The 20,994-nt window shown below is 45.2% G+C and overlaps 1 protein-coding gene across 3 annotated transcripts in view; it reads left to right on the top strand.

Annotated features, from left to right (window-relative positions):
* Positions 1-20,994, top strand: part of LOC110496907 (protein FAM91A1) — a 91,521-nt gene that overhangs the window by 8,567 nt on the left and 61,960 nt on the right. For all 3 annotated transcript variants that reach the window (XM_036953635.2, XM_090206851.1, XM_090206852.1), the window contains 4 exons: positions 12,719-12,786; positions 13,120-13,233; positions 18,008-18,098; positions 19,539-19,601. In XM_036953635.2, the coding sequence (XP_036809530.1) occupies positions 12,719-12,786; positions 13,120-13,233; positions 18,008-18,098; positions 19,539-19,601 (336 nt within the window). The remainder of the gene's footprint in view (positions 1-12,718; positions 12,787-13,119; positions 13,234-18,007; positions 18,099-19,538; positions 19,602-20,994) is intronic.

Here is a 20,994-nt window from a genome sequence, read left to right as displayed (position 1 = left end):
TTTATTTGTCACATGCACACAACAGGTGTAGTAGACCTTACAGTGAAATGCTGAATACAACAGGTGTAGTAGACCTCACAGTGAAATGCTGAATACAACAGGTGTAGTAGACCTTACAGTGAAATGCTGAATACAACAGGTGTAGTAGACCTTACAGTGAAATGCTGAATACAACAGGTGTAGTAGACCTTACAGTGAAATGCTGAATACAACAGGTGTAGGTAGACCTTACAGTGAAATGCTGAATACAACAGGTGTAGTAGACCTTACAGTGTCAATGTGGAGACTATATACAGGTGGTACCAGTACAGAGTCAATGTGGAGACTATATACAGGGGGTACCGGTACAGAGTCAATGTGGAGACTATATACAGGGGGTACCGGTACAGAGTCAATGTGGAGGCTATATACAGGGGGTACCGGTACAGAGTCAATGTGGAGGCTATATACAGGGGGTACCGGTACAGAGTCAATGTGGAGGCTATATACAGGGGGTACCGGTACAGAGTCAATGTGGAGGCTATATACAGGGGGTACCGGTACAGAGTCAATGTGGAGGCTATATACAGGGGGTACCGGTACAGAGTCAATGTGGAGGCTATATACAGGGGGTACCGGTACAGAGTCAATGTGGAGGCTATATACAGGGGGTACCGGTACAGAGTCAATGTGGAGACTATATACAGGGGGTACCGGTACAGAGTCAATGTGGAGGCTATATACAGGGGGTACCAGTACAGAGTCAATGTGGAGGCTCTATACAGGGGGTACCAGTACAGAGTCAATGTGGAGGTTATATACAGGGGGTACCGGTACAGAGTCAATGTGGAGGCTATATACAGGGGGTACCGGTACAGAGTCAATGTGGAGGCTATATACAGGGGGTACCGGTACAGAGTCAATGTGGAGGCAATATACAGGGGGTACCGGTACAGAGTCAATGTGGAGGCTATATACAGGGGGTACCGGTACAGAGTCAATGTGGAGGCTATATACAGGGAGTACCGGTACAGAGTCAATGTGGAGGCTATATACAGGGGGTACCGGTACAGAGTCAATGTGGAGGCTATATACAGGGGGTACCGGTACAGAGTCAATGTGGAGGCTATATACAGGGGGTACCGGTACAGAGTCAATGTGGAGGCTATATACAGGTGGTACCGGTACAGAGTCAATGTGGAGGCTATATACAGGTGGTACCGGTACAGAGTCAGTGTGGAGGCTATATACAGGGGGTACCAGTACAGAGTCAATGTGGAGGCTATATACAGGGGGTACCAGTACAGAGTCAATGTGGAGGCTATATACAGGGGGTACCAGTACAGAGTCAATGTGGAGGCTATATACAGGGGGTACCGGTACAGAGTCAATGTGGAGGCTATATACAGGGGGTACCGGTACAGAGTCAATGTGGAGGCTATATACAGGTGGTACCGGTACAGAGTCAATGTGGAGGCTATATACAGGTGGTACCGGTACAGAGTCAATGTGGAGGCTATATACAGGTGGTACCGGTGCAGAGTCAGTGTGGAGGCTATATACAGGGGGTACCGGTACAGAGTCAATGTGGAGGCTATATACAGGGGGTACCGGTACAGAGTCAATGTGGAGGCTATATACAGGGGGTACCAGTACAGAGTCAGTGTGGAGGCTATATACAGGGGGTTACGGTACAGAGTCAATGTGGAGGCTATATACAGGGGGTACCGGTACAGAGTCTATGTGGAGGCTGTATACAGGTGGTACCGGTACAGAGTCAGTGTGGAGGCTATATACAGGGGGTACCAGTACAGAGTCAATGTGGAGGCTATATACAGGGGGTACCAGTACAGAGTCAATGTGGAGGCTATATACAGGGGGTACCAGTACAGAGTCAATGTGGAGGCTATATACAGGGGGTACCGGTACAGAGTCAATGTGGAGGCTATATACAGGGGGTACCGGTACAGAGTCAATGTGGAGGCTATATACAGGGGGTACCGGTACAGAGTCAATGTGGAGGCTATATACAGGTGGTACCGGTACAGAGTCAATGTGGAGGCTATATACAGGTGGTACCGGTACAGAGTCAATGTGGAGGCTATATACAGGTGGTACCGGTGCAGAGTCAGTGTGGAGGCTATATACAGGGGGTACCGGTACAGAGTCAATGTGGAGGCTATATACAGGGGGTACCGGTACAGAGTCAATGTGGAGGCTATATACAGGGGGTACCAGTACAGAGTCAGTGTGGAGGCTATATACAGGGGGTTACGGTACAGAGTCAATGTGGAGGCTATATACAGGGGGTACCGGTACAGAGTCTATGTGGAGGCTGTATACAGGGTGTTATGGTACAGAGTCAATGTGGAGGCTATATACAGGGGGTACCGGTACAGAGTCAATGTGGAGGCTATATACAGGGGGTACCGGTACAGAGTCAATGTGGAGGCTGTATACAGGGTGTTATGGTACAGAGTCAATGTGGAGGCTATATACAGGATGTTATGGTACAGAGTCAATGTGGAGGCTATATACAGGGAGTACCGGTACAGAGTCAATGTGGAGGCTATATACAGGGGGTACCGGAGGCTATATACAGGGGGTACCGGTACAGAGTCAATGTGGAGGCTATATACAGGGAGTACCGGTACAGAGTCAATGTGGAGGCTATATACAGGGGGTACCGGTACAGAGTCAATGTGGAGGCTATATACAGGGGGTACCGGTACAGAGTCAATGTGGAGGCTATATACAGGGGGTACCGGTACAGAGTCAATGTGGAGGCTATATACAGGGGGTACCGGTACAGAGTCAATGTGGAGGCTATATACAGGGGGTACCAGTACAGAGTCAATGTGGAGGCTATATACAGGGTGTACCGGTACAGAGTCAGTGTGGAGGCTATATACAGGGGGTACCGGTACAGAGTCAATGTGGAGACTATATACAGGGGGTACCGGTACAGAGTCAGTGTGGAGGCTATATACAGGGGGTACCGGTACAGAGTCAATGTGGAGACTATATACAGGGGGTACCGGTACAGAGTCAATGTGGAGACTATATACAGGGGGTACCGGTACAGAGTCAGTGTGGAGGCTATATACAGGGGGTACCGGTACAGAGTCAATGTGGAGACTATATACAGGGGGTACCGGTACAGAGTCAATGTGGAGGCTATATACAGGGTGTTACGGTACAGAGTCAATGTGGAGGCTATATACAGGGGGTACCGGTACAGAGTCAATGTGGAGGCTATATACAGGGGGTACCAGTACAGAGTCAATGTGGAGGCTATATACAGGGGGTACCAGTACAGAGTCAGTGTGGAGGCTATGTACAGGGGGTACCGGTACAGAGTCAATGTGGAGGCTATATACAGGGGGTACCAGTACAGAGTCAATGTGGAGGCTATATACAGGGGGTACCAGTACAGAGTCAGTGTGGAGGCTTTATACAGGGTGTTACTGTACAGAGTCAGTGTGCGGGGGTACAGGTTATTTGAGGTAATCTGTACATGTAGGTGGGGGCGAAGTGACTACGCATAGATGATAAACAGAGTAGCAGCAGTGTACAAAAGGAAGGGGGGGGGGGGGATTGTAAATTGTCCGGTGGCGATTTATATTAATTGTTCAGCAGTCTTATGGCTGAGTACGTGGGGCCCCAGTGTTGTGGGGCCCCAGTGTTGTGGGGCCCCCTGTGTTGTTGTGTTGAGGTTCAGCGAAGTGGAGGTGTTGTTTCCTACCCTCCCCACCTGTGGGCAACCCCTCAGGAAGTTCAGGACCCAGTTGCTGGCCCAATGCTCTAACCACTAGGCTACTTGATGCCCCCAATACACACACATATAATATATATATTATAAGTGCAACATGCAACAGTTTGAAATTATTTTACTGAGTTACATATATATTAATATAAGGAAATCGGTCACTTTAAATGAATTCATTAGTCCCTAATCTATGGATTTCACGTGACTGGGAATACAGATATACATCTGTTGATCACAGGTACAATAAAGTTAGGGGAGTGGATCAGAAAACCAGTCAGTATCTGGTGTGATCAGAAAACCAGTCAGTATCTGGTGTGATCAGAAAACCAGTCAGTATCTGGTGTGATCAGAAAACCAGTCAGTATCTGGTGTGGTCAGAAAACCAGTCAGTATCTGGTGTGATCAGAAAACCAGTCAGTATCTGGTGTGATCAGAAAACCAGTCAGTATCTGGTGTGATCAGAAAACCAGTCAGTATCTGGTGTGGTCAGAAAACCAGTCAGTATCTGGTGTGATCAGAAAACCAGTCAGTATCTGGCTGGCCTCAGACGATCCCGCAGGTAAAAGAGCCGGATGTGGAGGTCCTGGGCTGGCGTGGTTCCACGTGGTCTGGAGTTGTGAGGCTGGTTGGACGTACTGCCAAATTCTCTAAAACAACAGTGGAGGTGGCTTATGGTAGAGAAAGGAACATTCAATTCTCTGGCAACAGCTCTGGTGGACATTCCTGCAGTCAGAATGCTAATTTTACACTCAAAACTTGAGATGTTTGTGGGATTGGGTTGTGTTACAAAACTGCCCGTGGCCCTTTATTGTCCCTAGCACAAGGTGCACCTGTGTAATGATCAGGCTGTTTAATCAGCTTCTTGATATGCCACACATTTCAGGGCGAGGGATTATCTTGACGAAGGAGAAAGGATCACCGAGGGATATAAAACAAATATTTAAAAAATACAGTTTTTTGTGCGTATGGAAAGTTTCAGTTATCTTTTATTTCAGGTCATTGGACACGAGACCAACACTTTACATGTTGCGTTTATATTTTTGTTTACTGTACATCCTCTCTCAGCTGTGCTGCTGCTGACACCAAATCACCGCACCTGTCATTAAAACCACACAAATGGGTAGGAACATATCTGTATTGTAAAAACCCCAGTTACCACAAACCTCTGCTTTTCTCATAAACACCAGATTGACTTGAAAATGTTGTCAGTACGTTTTACTCATCGTAATAAGAACGTAATGGCAACATCTTTGTCTTGAAGGTCCAGGTTTGTTCATTTGGTGTCTTTTGCAACCTTTTGTATCTTTTGTTCACTTGGTCTTGTTTGATCTTTGACCTCATGTTGAATTCTTCTCAGTTCTGTTTGTTATTCCTCTTAGGAATATTATAAATATAACATAGGAATTACAAAAACAACTTGTGAACTCACTGATTTAACAATTATTGCGAAACCCCACCGTGTTAAAAACGTCAAATCAAATGTATGAAGCAGGATGGCTCCATGACTTTCTGCTGTCAGACTGGCCAGAAGCAGGATGGCTCCATGACTTTCTGCTGTCAGACTGGCCAGAAGCAGGATGGCTCCATGACTTTCTGCTGTCAGACTGGCCAGAAGCAGGATGGCTCCATGACTTTCTGCTGTCAGACTGGCCAGAAGCAGGATGGCTCCATGACTTTCTGCTGTCAGACTGGCCAGAAGCAGGATGGCTCCATGACTTTCTGCTGTCAGACTGGCCAGAAGCAGGATGGCTCCATGACTTTCTGCTGTCAGACTGGCCAAAAGCAGGATGGCTCCATGACGTTCTGCTGTCAGACTGGCCAGAAGCAGGATGGCTCCATGACGTTCTGCTGTCAGACTGGCCAGAAGCAGGATGGCTCCATGACGTTCTGCTGTCAGACTGGCCAGAAGCAGGATGGCTCCATGACTTTCTGCTGTCAGACTGGCCAAAAGCAGGATGGCTCCATGACTTTCTGCTGTCAGACTGGCCAGAAGCAGGATGGCTCCATGACTTTCTGCTGTCAGACTGGCCAGAAGCAGGATGGCTCCATGACTTTCTGCTGTCAGACTAGGTGGGTTTATTAGTGGGTGAAACTTAGAGGATTTGTCAGAGGAGGCCCCCTTGGCAAGAAGACTCCTCCGTATGAGAGCTGGCATTCTAGTCAGCATATCCAAACCAAAAACCGTAGATAGATGGCAACATTCGCATAAAACTGAAAGTGTGAACGGCGGGATTTAACGGCGGGATTTAACCATGGGATTTACCCTTGGGATTTACCCTTGGGATTTAACCATGGGATTTACCCTTGGGATTGAACCACGGGATTGAACCACGGGATTGAACCACAGGATTTAACCACCGCATTTGACCACGGGATTTAACCACTGCATTTAACCACGGGATTTAACCACGGGATTTAACCACCGCTGGGAACTGACGTGTTCAAACAGATAAGCTACGACCATCAGAGGCAAAACGACATTACAAAACGACGTTACAGAACCACGTTACTGAACGACGTTACAGAACGGCATTACAGAACGGCATTACAGAACCACGTTACAGAACCACGTTACAGAATGGCATTACAGAACCACGTTACAGAACCACGTTACAGAATTACATTACAGAACCACGTTACAGAATGGCGTTACAGAACCACGTTACAGAATGGCATTACAGAACGGCATTACAGAACCACGTTACAGAACGGCATTACAGAACCACGTTACAGAACGGCATTACAGAACCATGTTACAGAACCACGTTACAGAATGACGTTACAGAACCACGTTACAGAACGGCATTACAGAACGGCATTACAGAACCACGTTACAGAATGGCATTACAGAACCACGTTACAGAACGGCATTACAGAACGGCATTACAGAACGGCGTTACAGAACCACATTACAGAACCACGATACAGAACGACATTACAGAACAGCGTTACAGAACCACGTTACAGAATGGCACTACAGAACCACGTTACAGAACGGCATTACAGAACGGCTTTACAGAACCACGTTACAGAACAGCGTTACAGAACCACGTTACAGAACCACGTTACAGAACGGCATTACAGAACCACGTTTCAGAACCACGTTACAGAACGGCATTACAGAACAGAGTTACAGAACCACGTTACAGAGCCACGTTACAGAACCACGTTACAGAACGGCATTACAGAACGGCATTACAGAACCACGTTACAGAACCGCATTACAGAACGGCATTACAGAACCACGTTACAGAACGGCATTACAGAACGGCATTACAGAATCACGTTACATAACGGCATTACAGAACCACGTTACAGAACGGCATTACAGAACCACGTTACAGAACGGCATTACAGAACGGCATTACAGAACGGCATTACAGAACCACGTTACAGAACGGCATTACAGAACCACGTTACAGAACGGCATTACAGAACCACGTTACAGAACCACGTTACAGAACGGCATTACAGAACCACGTTACAGAACCACGTTACAGAACGGCATTACAGAACCACGTTACAGAACGGCATTACAGAACCACGTTACAGAACGGCATTACAGAACCACGTTACAGAACGGCATTACAGAACGGCATTACAGAACGGCTTTACAGAACCACGTTACAGAACGGCATTACAGAACCACGTTACAGAACGGCATTACAGAACCACGTTACAGAACCACGTTACAGAACGGCATTACAGAACCACGTTACAGAACGGCATTACAGAACCACGTTACAGAACCACGTTACAGAACGGCATTACAGAACCACGTTACAGAACCACGTTACAGAACCACGTTACAGAACGGCATTACAGAACGGCATTACAGAACCACGTTACAGAACCACGTTACAGAACGGCATTACAGAACCACGTTACAGAACGGCATTACAGAACGGCATTACAGAACCACGTTACAGAACCACGTTACAGAACGGCATTACAGAACCACGTTACAGAACCACGTTACAGAACCACGTTACAGAACCACGTTACAGAACGGCATTACAGAACGGCATTACAGAACAGCATTACAGAACCACGTTACAGAACGGCATTACAGAACCACGTTACAGAACGGCATTACAGAACCACGTTACAGAACGGCATTACAGAACCACGTTACAGAACGGCATTACAGAACCACGTTACAGAACGGCATTACAGAACGGCATTACAGAACCACGTTACAGAACCACGTTACAGAACGACGTTACAGAACGACATTAATAATGGATTACAGGGAAAACCAGCACCCTGCTCCCCCTCCATATTCTGTGTGTGTGTGTGTGTGTGTGTGTGTGTGTGTGTGTGTGTGTGTGTGTGTGTGTGTGTGTGTGTGTGTGTGTGTGTGTGTGTGTGTGTGTGTGTGTGTGTGTGTACGCACGCACGCACGCAGAGGGACAGGCTGGTGACACACCGGGAATGGGAGGGGTGCTGGGTAGTGGAGAGATTGCTGTACAGTTTTGGATGAGTCACTCTCAACACACACACACACCCACAGACACACACACTTTCTCAGAAATAGCTCAGCTCTGTGATGGTGGTGAAGTTTCAGGAAACCAATTAAACCACTTTGCATTTCAGATGTTGTAGATCAAAGAGGAGTGTTATGGACGCACGGCAAATATTCCCCAGCTGTTTATTCCCTGTATAGTAGTAGAGCCCAGGTCAGAAGTTGTGCACTGTAAAGGGAATAGTCTGCTGTTTAGACAGGGCTGTATTCGGTCACACTGCTGCTAAGCCAGTTAATATGGCGATTGTAGCATGTAAATCTTGGTGGGGCAGAATAAAAATGTGTGAGATGCATGCCAGCAAAGCCACAACACTTAACACTGTGACAAACTGTTAGGGCCTACAGAAATCTGTCCCAACACCTTATCACTGTTATACCTGGTTATCAGCAGTCCCAACACCTTACCACTGCTACACCTGGTTATCAGCAGAGCCCCAACACCTTACCACTGTTACACCTGGCTATCAGCAGAGTCCCAACACCTTACCACTGTTAAACCTGGTTATCAGCAGAGTCCCAACACCTTACCACTGCTACACCTGGTTACCAGCAGAGTCCCAACACCTTACCACTGCTACACCTGGTTATCAGTAGAGTCCCAACACCTTACCACTGTTACACCTGGCTATCAGCAGAGTCCCAACACCTTACCACTGTTACACCTGGTTATCAGCAGAGTCCCAACACCTTACCACTGCTACACCTGGCTATCAGCGGAGCCCCAACACCTTACCACTGTTATACCTGGATATCAGCAGAGTCCCAACACCTTACCACTGCTACACCTGGCTTTCAGCGGAGTCCCAACACCTTACCACTGCTACACCTGGCTATCAGCGGAGTCCCAACACCTTACCACTGCTACACCTGGCTATCAGCGGAGCCCCAACACCTTACCACTGCTACACCTGGCTTTCAGCGGAGCCTTGTCTGTCAACGAAACAGTTCATTCAGCCTTTAAAAAAAACATAACCGATATGGCTGACTTGCTTAAACAAATGTGGTTTGTATTGACAATTGAGATGTACAAACTATGGCAAGCGGATAAGATGCAATCTATAATTTTTATTAAGACATTAATGAGCATTTTTATTAAGACATTAATGAGCATTTTTATTAAGACATTAACGAGCAAGCGACAACGGATGTAGTCAATATAACTATTTGTTCAGCACTTTTGAAATGTACAGAGACAGAATTCAGAACATGGGCCGTTCTTAACAGTATTCTCCCTGTAGCAGTCAGAACCGTAGGATAAATAAAGGGGGCATATAAACAGACAATGAAAGCTCTTACAATATTCAATAATTAAATTTCTCTAAAACAGGTTGTAGGCTACATGTGCACCACCAAGTTAGAACAGTAGGTGAAATTAAGAAACCCTAATAATTTGGTCAATTTTCGCGAGGCACATTGAACGCTGTTTGGTTCTTTGCGTGTCAATGAAAGATATAGGTCCTATAACACTATGTGATGCTTTTAATTTGAAACATCAAATAACACTATTTTAGAATGTTGTGTGTGTGCAAGCCAAGCACCACAACTACTGAAGTTAGGTATTTTCCAAGGATCACCTTAAGTGCTCAGTTGTCTTTTCCCCCAAACAATTTCATTTTCTGGTTTTAAGCATTAAACTTTCAAATAGCCCTTTGTTGACTGTTGCTGGGTGTTATCGTCCACCATCAGCACCACCCTGTACCCTACCTGTCCTAAGCTCTCTCCACGCCCCTTACACTAAGTCTGAATCTGTCTTGCTTGGTGACCTAAACTGGGACATGCTCAAACCACCTGACCAAGTCCTAAAGCAATAGAACTCCCTAAATCTTTCTCAGATTATTACCAATCCCACAAGGTAGGACTCCAAACACCCAGAAAAGGCTACTCTCTTTGATGTTATCATCACAAATAATCCTGATAGGTATCAGTCTGGTGTTTTCTGTAATGACCTTAGTGATCACTGTTTTACAGCCTGTGTTGGTAATGACTGCAAAGTGAAACAACCTGTCCTGATTTGTCATAGACGCTTGCTAAACAACTTTAATGAGCAAGCCTTCCTTCATGAACTGACCTCGGTAAAATGGTATAGAATCAGCTTGATCCCCTTTGTCGAAGACGCTTGGACCTTCTTTTTTGATATTTTCAGTGGTTTTGTTAACAAACATCAGTGTAGAAAGTCAGAACATCTGCTGTCTCAGCCTCTGCCTGTCACCAAGGGAGTACCCCAGGGCTCAATCCTAGACCCCACGCTCTTCTCAATTTACGTCAACAACACAGCTCAGGCAGTAGGAAGCTCTCTCATCCTTTTATATGCAGATGATACAGTCAGGATTTTGTGTTAAATGCTCTACAACAAAGCTTTCTTAGTGCCCAACAAGCTTTCTCTACCCTGAACCTTGTTCTGAACACCTCCAAAACAAAGGTCATGTGGTTTGGTAAGAAGAATGCCCCTCTTCCCACAGGTGTTATTACTACCTCTCAGGGTTTAGAGCTTGAGGTGGTCACCTCATACAAGTACTTGGGAGTATGACTAGACGGTACACTGTCCTTCTCTCAGCACATATCAAAGCTGCAGGCTAAAGTTAAATCTAGACTTGATTTCCTCTATCGTAATCGTTCCTCTTTCACCCCAGCTGCCAAACTAACCCTGATTCAGATGACCATCCTACCCATGCTAGATTACGGAGACGTCATTTATAGATCGGCAGGTAAGGGTGCTCTCGAGCGGCTTGATGTTCTTTACCATTTGGGCCATCAGATTTGCCACCGATGCTCCTTATAGGACACATCACTGCACTATATACTCCTCTGTAAACTGGTCATCTCTGTATATCTGGTTGAGGCTTTTTTATAAAACCCTCTTAGGCCTCACTCCCCTCTATCTGAGATATCTACTGCAGCCCTCATCCTCCACATACAACACCCGTTCTGCCAGGCACATTCTGTTAAAGATCCCCAAAGCACACACACATCACTGGGATGTACACTACACAACATACACTTAGTATTACTTTCTTAGCTACAGTATACATATCTCCCTGGTATATTACATCATTTATGCAGCAGCATACAAGACATTTTTGGACTCACCTTGTGAAGGAGGCGCAGCGGTCGTTCTGGACAAATTTTTGTCATCAAGGAAACCAACGTTCGTGGTTAGCCACTGATTCCTTCCAAACGACTCATTGTTGAATTAGCGATTTCCAACTTGTGTAATGTTTATGTCCAATGGCCGATGAGCACCGATACGTTTTATCTATTATTTCCCTTCATTATTTCTCTTCATATTACAAGGATTAAAATGGATTTGCCAGTAGATTGTCGACGTGATGACAACGGATGATGACTGATAGCTGAGATTTCGAAAGTAAGATGTTGACATGATGAGTCCAATCAAAGCTACTGTAGATAGAATGTGATTTGATGTCATTCTATCTGTGGCCAATGACCTTGAGCCTTCTTGGATGGGCACTTCTAATATAACTCTATGGCAGAACACAAGGGGCTAACATTCTAACCTTAGACTTGGGGATGATGTGACAGAAAACTGAGCCAATCAGGCGCAATGCTCTGTATTTTCTGCTGGCTTGCCACACCACCACAGAAAGCACTGGGCTAGGCTGAAACACCTGCATTTTGGAACTGTCTTACTCAAGAAAACAAAAAAGGGACCATGTTTGTATGCAGCTTTATTAACTCAATGACATTAAAAAAAAATTGTTTTACTTTGTTTGCAAACTGATATGTATTAATGCCAAAATAACATGCATTAAACGACAAGACCCCCCCAACTGCCCTGAAGGATGCGTCGCCACAGATCGGGAGGAACCAGTATACTGACTTGATGAACCAGTGATTAATGTCTCCTGTCTATCTTCTAGGTCTAAGACTGCTTGGCATCGGGAGGAACCAGTATACTGACTTGATGAACCAGTGATTAATGTCTCCTGTCTATCTTCTAGGTCTAAGACTGCTTGGCATCGGGAGGAACCAGTATATTGACTTGATGAACCAGTGATTAATGTCTCCTGTCTATCTTCTAGGTCTAAGACTGCTGGGCATCGGGAGGAACCAGTATACTGACTTGATGAACCAGTGATTCATGTCTCCTGTCTATCTTCTAGGTCTAAGACTGCTGGGCATCGGGAGGAACCAGTATACTGACTTGATGAACCAGTGATTAATGTCTCCTGTCTATCTTCTAGGTCTAAGACTGCTGGGCATTGGGAGGAACCAGTATATTGACTTGATGAACCAGTGATTAATGTCTCCTGTCTATCTTCTAGGTCTAAGACTGCTGGGCATCGGGAGGAACCAGTATATTGACTTGATGAAGCAGTGATTAATGTCTCCTGTCTGTCTTCTAGGTCTAAGACTGCTGGGCATCGGGAGGAACCAGTATATTGACTTGATGAACCAGTGATTAATGTCTCCTGTCTATCTTCTAGGTCTAAGACTGCTGGGCATTGGGAGGAACCAGTATATTGACTTGATGAACCAGTGCAGGTCTTCCAAGGTAAGAGCAACTTAAACATAATTAAATAATATCCTTATTTATGTTTGTCAACATGTACTCTAAGTGATGAAATACTTAGACAATACTATGGTTATTACACCCGCAACACACAGATTGTTTTTAATTCTAGATGTTTTCTAGGGACTAAACATTGCAGTGAGCTTCCTGAAAAGATTCAGTTCCTCTTTTTAGTTGAATACACTTGTCTGGCTGTGGAGACAGACTTTCACTAAACATCGGCCAACACTGCTGACTAGATGTCCGCTGATGTAAAAATGACTTGAAAAATAAATGTTATTGATTGAATTACTTACCTGTGTCGTCTCTTGTCAGAAATTCTTCCGTAGGAAAACGGCGCGAGACCTGCTCCCCTCCAAGCCAGTAGAGATCTCTGTAGAGCCGTGGTGGGTGGCTCAGACCGGATACATCACAGAGGATGACATCAGGGTGAGAACCGCATGGTGACCTTTGAATGCTTATGGCCATTCAATTGTTTTGTTTCTTTATTCAGACGAGACAACATACCATAAACACACAGCTAAACACCAACTGATTGGTTTTCCTGTCACTATGCCAACCGTCCCCTGCAGAGTTAGGCCAAGGTGTTTGATGGGGTTGATGTCAGGCCATCCTATGACGGTGCCACGTTGAAAGTCACTGAGCTCTTCAGTAAGGCCATTCTACTGCCAATGTTTGTCTATGGAGATTGCGTGGCTGTGTGCTTGGGGCTGACTAATTTGAAGGGGTGTCCACATACTTTTGTATATATAGTGTACATAATGTATTAACGCATGTATTAGATAATTATCACTAACAGCTAAAACAAATAAACATTAAAGACATGTTTAAATAATTTCATTTTATTTGTACATGTTTTAAACAATTAAAATACAATACCAGTCAAACGTTTGGACACACCTACTGTTCAAGGGTTTTTCTTAATTTTACTATTTTCTACATTGTAGAATAATAGTGAAGACATTAAAACTATGAAATAACACATATGGAATCATATAGTGTGCAAAGCTGTCGTTAATGCAACGGGTGGCTGCTTTGAAGAATCTGAAATATAAAATATATTTTGATTTGTTTAACACTTGTTTGGTTACTACATGATTCCATATGAGTTATTTCATAGTTTTGATGTTTATACAGGGCTGTGAATAGTGTAGCTTGTCCCTGAGCTAGTGGATTAATGGTTCTTACCTCTCTGCCTGATGGAGGTACTGCATGTTGGTTCCAACCTTAAAGAAAGTTGCCAGGTCTGTTAGGAAATGCCTTTGTTCCACCATCTGGAAACAGCAGAGGGAACACCCCCCTATCTACATCGATGGAACAGTAGTGGAGAGGGTTGTAAGTTTTAAGTTCCTCGGCGTACACATCACAGACAAACTGAATTGGTCCACCCACACAGACAGCATCGTGAAGAAGGCGCAGGAGCGCCTCTTCAACCTCAGGAGGCTGAAGAAATTAGGCTTGTCACCAAAAGCACTCACAAACTTCTAAAGGTGCACAATCGAGAGCATCCTGGCGGGCTGTATCACCGCCTGGTACAGCAACTGCTCTGCCCACAACCGTAAGGCTCTCCAGAGGGTAGTGAGGTCTGCACAACGCATCACCGGGGGCAAACTACCTGCCCTCCAGGACACCTACACCACCCGATGTCACAGGAAGGCCATAAAGATCATCAAGGACAACAACCACCCGAGCCACTGCCTGTTCACCCCGCTATCATCCAGAAGGCGAGGTCAGTACAGGTGCATCAAAGCTGGGACCGAGAGACTGAAAAACAGCTTCTATCTCAAGGCCATCAGACTGTTAAACAGCCACCACTAACATTGAGTGGCTGCTGCCAACACACTGACTCAACTCCAGCCACTTTAATAATGGGAATTGATGGGAAATGATGTAAAATATCACTAGCCACTTTAAACAATGCTACCTAATATAATGTTTACATACCCTACATCATTCATCTCATATGTATACGTATATACTGTACTCTATATCATCTACTGCATCTTTATGTAATACATTAACTATGCCCCTTTGTTTACATACTCATCTCATATGTATATACTTTACTCGATACCATCTACTGTATCTTGCCTATGCCACTCTGTACCATCACTCATTCATATATCTTTATGTACATATTATTTATCCCCTTACACTTGTGTCTATAAGGTAGTAGTTTTGGAATTGGTAGCTAGATTACTTGTTGGTTATTACTGCATTGTCGGAACTAGAAGCACAAGCATTTCGCTACACTCGCATTAACATCTGCTAACCATGTGTATGTGACAAATACATTTGATTTGATTTGGTTACCAGGTCTGTTAGGAAATGCCTTTGTCCCACCATCTGGTTGCCAGGTCTGTTAGGAAATGCCTTTGTCCCACCATCTGGTTGCCAGGTCTGTTAGGAAATGCCTTTGTCCCACCATCTGGTTGCCAGGTCTGTTAGGAAATGCCTTTGTCCCACCATCTGGTTGCCAGGTCTGGTTAGGAAATGCCTTTGTCCCACCATCTGGTTCTCAGGTCTGGTTAGGAAATGCCTTTGTCCCACCATCTGGTTCCCAGGTCTGGTTAGGAAATGCCTTTGTCCCACCATCTGGTTGCCAGGTCTTGTTAGGAAATGCCTTTGTCCCACCATTTGGTCAACGGCCGTTTTGTGCTGCGCCAGAAACTCTAAATGGGAAGATGGGTATTTTATTTTAATTTAACCTTTATTTAGTCAAGTCAGTTAAGAAAAAAATATTGTTTACAGTGACGGCCTACCCCGGCCAAACCCTTGTCTAACCCAGACGACGCTGGGCCAATTCAATTCGTATTATTATATTCCTCTTTCATATACAAATCTCACGACGTGACTCTGAGACTTGGCTGTATCTAGGGGGATTTGTATTTATGGAAGCCTGCTAGCAAGCAACATTTTGGCTAGCTAGCAATTGCTGTGAATTTACCAAAAATTATTTGAAATAACAATTGAGGTAGCTACAGTAAGTATTCTAACTCAAAACTTAACTACTACAAACTCATTTAAATTACAATAAATAAAGGTTAACTTGTTTTTCGCTGTCCAGTGGCAGCACACGTGGGTATGTGATTTGCGGACTCATCACATGTCTCGTCAGTTTAAAGAGTACTTCTGGGTCACGGAATGAAATGTTCCAAATTAAAGTTCCCCACGTGATAGTAGAGACGTGTCAACCATTCATGATATATGAAAAAAAAAGGTATTAACATTAACAATGATTCATATTTGTTCATATTTAAGTTCAGTGAGGATCTCTGAATGATCCAATGTTGACCTAAATGACTAATGATGATAAATACAATCCACCTGTGTGTAATCAAGTCTCCGTATAAATGCACTTGCACTGTGATAGTCTCAGAGGTCCGTTAAAAGCGCAGAGAGCATCATGAAGAACAAGGAACACACCAGGCAGGTCCGAGATACTGTTGTGAAGAAGTTTAAAGCCGGATTTGGATACAAAAAGATTTCCCAAGCTTTAAACATCCCAAGGAGCTCTGTGCAAGCGATAATATTGAAATGGAAGGAGTATCAGACCACTGCAAATCTACCAAGACCTGGCCGTCCCTCTAAACTTTCAGCTCATACAAGGAGAAGACTGATCAGAGATGCAGCCAAGAGGCCCATGATCACTCTGGATGAACTGCAGAGATCTACAGCTGAGGTGGGAGACTCTGTCCATAGGACAACAATCAGTCGTATATTGCACAAATCTGGCCTTTATGGAAGAGTGGCAAGAAGAAAGCCATTTCTTAAAGATATCCATAAAAAGTGTTGTTTAAAGTTTGCCACAAGCCACCTGGGAGACACACCAAACATGTGGAAGAAGGTGCTCTGGTCAGATGAAACCAAAATTGAATTTTTAGGCAACAATGCAAAACGTTATGTTTGGCGTAAAAGCAACACAGCTCATCACCCTGAACACACCATCCCCACTGTCAAACATGGTGGTGGCAGCATCATGGTTTGGGCCTGCTTTTCTTCAGCAGGGACAGGGAAGATGGTTAAAATTGATGGGAAGATGGATGGAGCCAAATACAGGACCATTCTGGAAGAAAACCTGATGGAGTCTGCAAAAGACCTGAGACTGGGATGGAGATTTGTCTTCCAACAAGACAATGATCCAAAACATAAAGCAAAATCTACAATGGAATGGTTCAAAAATAAACATATCCAGGTGTTAGAATGGCCAAGTCAAAGTCCAGACCTGAATCCAATCGAGAATCTGTGGAAAGAACTGAAAACTGCTGTTCACAAATGCTCTCCATCCAACCTCACTGAGCTCGAGCTGTTTTGCAAGGAGGAATGGGAAAAAAGTTCAGTCTCTCGATGTGCAAAACTGATAGAGACATACCCCAAGCGACTTACAGCTGTAATCGCAGAAAAAGGTGGCGCTACAAAGTATTAACTTAAGGGGGCTGAATAATTTTGCACGCCCAATTTTTCAGTTTTTGATTTGTTAAAAAAGTTTGAAATATCCAATAAATGTCGTTCCACATCATGATTGTGTCCCACTTGTTGTTGATTCTTCACAAAAAAATACAGTTTTATATCTTTATGTTTGAAGCCTGAAATGTGGCAAAAGGTCGTAAAGTTCAAGGGGGGCGAATACTTTCGCAAGGCACTGTAGTTTTTTACAGCCTCAATTCTTCTACATAGGATGGCAATTAGAATCCATTTTAGAATTAGGCTGTAACGTAACAACATGTTGAAAAGGGAAGTGGTCTGAATACTTCCTGTATGCACTCTATATCTGATACTAGGCACTACCTATCTACATCTGACCCAGGACACTACCTATCTACATCTGACCCAGGACACTACCTATCTATATCTGACCCAGAACTACCTATCTATATCTGACCCAGAACTACCTATCTACATCTGACCCAGGACACTACCTATCTACATCTGATCCAGGACACTACCTATCTACATCTGACCCAGGACACTACCTATCTACATCTGACCCAGGACACTACCTATCTACATCTGACCCAGGACACTACCTATCTACATCTGACCCAGGACACTACCTATCTACATCTGACCCAGGACACTACCCTCTCCACCTGTTTCCTCCTCTCCTCCTCCTCTCCAACTGCCGTTTTCCTCCTCTCCTTTCTCTCTCCCTCCACCCAGCTAACGTCTGTCTGTGTCCTCCCTCTGTCCTGTCGGATTTTAGATCTGTTCGGTGGCAGAGAGGAAGGCGATTGATAAGATGATAGATTCAGGACCCCAACTGGCTGGATCAATGGAGTACAATGTGGTGCTGAGTGAGTGGAATTTATTCTTGTGTCTGTCTCTGTGTGTATGTTCATCCCAGCTCACTGCTAAATGGCCCAGTGGTCTGGATAAATGGTAGTCGCTCGCCATCAGGGTGTTTGTCTGGGGGGAATTGGAAAACAGTTTAGTGTGATGAGATGCCTTCCCTGTCATTACGGCCTATTGTGGCTCTGGTGGAAGGTTAACAGGTAGTAGGGAAGAGAGTACCAGGTAGGAGGGTAGGTTAACAGGTAGGAGGGAAGAGAGTACCAGGTAGGAGGGTAGGTTAACAGGTAGGAGGGAAGAGAGTAGCAGGTAGGATGGAAGAGAGTACCAGGTAGGAGGGTCGGTTAACAGGTAGTAGGGAAGAGAGTACCAGGTAGGAGGGTAGGTTAACAGGTAGGAGGGAAGAGAGTACCAGGTAGGAGGGTAGGTTAACAGGTAGGATGGAAGAGAGTACCAGGTAGGATGGAAGAGAGTAGCAGGTAGGAGGGAAGGTTAACAGGTAGGATGGTATAGAGTACCATGTAGGAGGGAAGGTTAACAGGTAGGATGGTATAGAGTACCAGGTAGGAGGGAAGAGAGTACCAGGTAGGAGGGAAGAGAGTACCAGGTAGGAGGGAAGAGAGTACCAGGTAGGAGGGAAGAGAGTACCAGGTAGGAGGGAAGAGAGTACCAGGTAGGAGGGAAGAGAGTACCAGGTAAGAGGGAAGAGAGTACCAGGTAGGAGGGAAGAGAGTAGCAGGTAGGAGGGAAGAGAGTAGCAGGTAGGAGGGAAGAGAGTAGCAGGTAGGAGGGAAGAGAGTAGCAGGTAGGAGGGAAGAGAGTAGCAGGTAGGAGGGAAGAGAGTAGCAGGTAGGAGGGAAGAGAGTAGCAGGTAGGAGGGAAGAGAGTAGCAGGTAGGAGGGAAGAGAGTAGCAGGTAGGAGGGAAGAGAGTAGCAGGTAGGATGGTAGAGTGACAGCTAGGATGGTAGAGTGACAGCTAGGATGGTAGAGTGACAGCTAGGATGGTAGAGTGACAGCTAGGATGGTAGAGTGACAGCTAGGATGGTAAAGTGACAGCTAGGATGGTAGAGTGACAGCTAGGATGGTAGTGAAAGATGTTAGAATAAATTATAGGATGGCGGAGTGTCGGGGTGGGTGGCGGAGTGTCGGGATGGGTGGCGGAGTGTCGGGGTGGGTGGCGGAGTGTCGGGGTGGGTGGTCGAGTGACCAGTAAGATGGGAGCCTGGAGAAGATGGGCAAGATGTAGGGGCATCTATGCTCTGTTCTATGTTTATTGAAGATTGGGAAAGATGTTGGGTAGAGGTGCATATTCTGCTGTGCCATAACAGAACTTATTCTGGTGTGATACGTTGTAAATGCTTCCTTAGCGGTAAAACTTTGTTAGCGCTTTTTCCTCGTTTTCACATGAATATGTTAATCTGATCATGACTTCTCTCTCCTTCAGGTCTTTACAACAGGGGATACATCTATCTAGACGTGCCCATCTCTGATGACAGCTGCATGTCAGGTACTCTACATTATAAACTGAGTGGTTCTAGCCCTTAATGGTGATTGGCTGAAAGCTGTGGTACAGCATATCGCTTGCATGTCTTTGTGGAAGGTACCACAAACCCCCTCGCCCACTAAGCGTCGTCGAGATATGTCGAGTTTCCTTGTAGGGCCTATTTGTCGGGGGAACTGTGAAGCCTGCTGTATATCCTATTGCCTGTTTTTGTTTGAGTCTTATTAAAGAATGTGAAAAAATGTGTCTCTATGCTGCTTTTCATGACATCATGCATAGCTGCTCTTCATATGGCCTAAACCAGGGCCTCAGACCCCAATACCAGGGGCTCAGACCCCAATACCAGGGGGTGACAGGGACCTAACCGGAGCGCCAGAACCAGGGGCTCAGACCCCAATACCAGGGGCTCCTACCCCAATACCAGGGGCTCAGACCCCAATACCAGGGGGTGACAGGGACCTGCAAAATCATCGTATTTTGCTGGTCTGAGAAAACAATGAATGAAAAAATCCTGCAATTCTTTGTCCTTTTACATGACTGGAGACATTACAATAATATTTATTTTCTACCTCATGAATTACCAACATGACAAGACTCTGACATTGACATACTTGAGATCAATAAAATGAACCACCCATTGTGTTAAATGCAACCAGGCCAATAAAAAAAAAAAACTGTATACACAGATTGTTGGTCTACAATATGACGAGGAAATTGTTGTTCACCAACTTCCCAGTGGCGACGCTCACTAATCCATGTTCCCGGAGACGTCCCTGACAAACAATGGAAACCAAATTTATACTCTCTGTGCCTCAAAATAATATCCTGGTGCATGAAGGTTTCACCTACAGACGGGAACCACAAATAAGTCAGGAAGTGAACTGAATATGATGCTTTCGAGGTCGCATAACTCTCCAAATTATCCTGGATACGTCGTTCTTTCAGCCCCCGAAAATCAACTGGAGGAGCTCCCGACATACTTTCAGGCAACATGAGTTGGGGAGAAGGTCAGAGGCATTGGAAGAAAGAACATTTTTCCCCCGTAGGTAAACTCAACAAAGAAAGTGCTTGTTCAATGAACCATAAACAATGAACCTGCACCGGTGGAACGATTAAGACACTAACAGCTTACAGACGGTAGGCAATTAAGGTCACAGTTATGATAATTTAGGACACTAAAGAGGCCTTTCTACTGACTCTGAAAAACACCAAAAGAAAGATTCCCAGGGTCCCTGCTCATCTGCGTGAATGTGCCTTAGGCATGCTGAAAGGAGGCTTGAGGACTGCAGATGTGGCCAGGGCAATACATTGCAATGTCCGTACTGTGAGACGCCTAAGACAGCGCTAAAGGGAGACAGGATGGACAGCTGAATGTCCTCGCAGTGGTAGACCACGTGTA

The sequence above is a fragment of the Oncorhynchus mykiss genome, chromosome 18 (genome assembly GCF_057628025.1).
Source record: "Oncorhynchus mykiss isolate SJ-2025 chromosome 18, ASM5762802v1, whole genome shotgun sequence".
Taxonomy (NCBI): Eukaryota; Metazoa; Chordata; class Actinopteri; order Salmoniformes; family Salmonidae; genus Oncorhynchus; species Oncorhynchus mykiss.
Note: the sequence above shows the minus strand (reverse complement) of the source record. Positions and strands in the feature narration are given on the sequence as shown.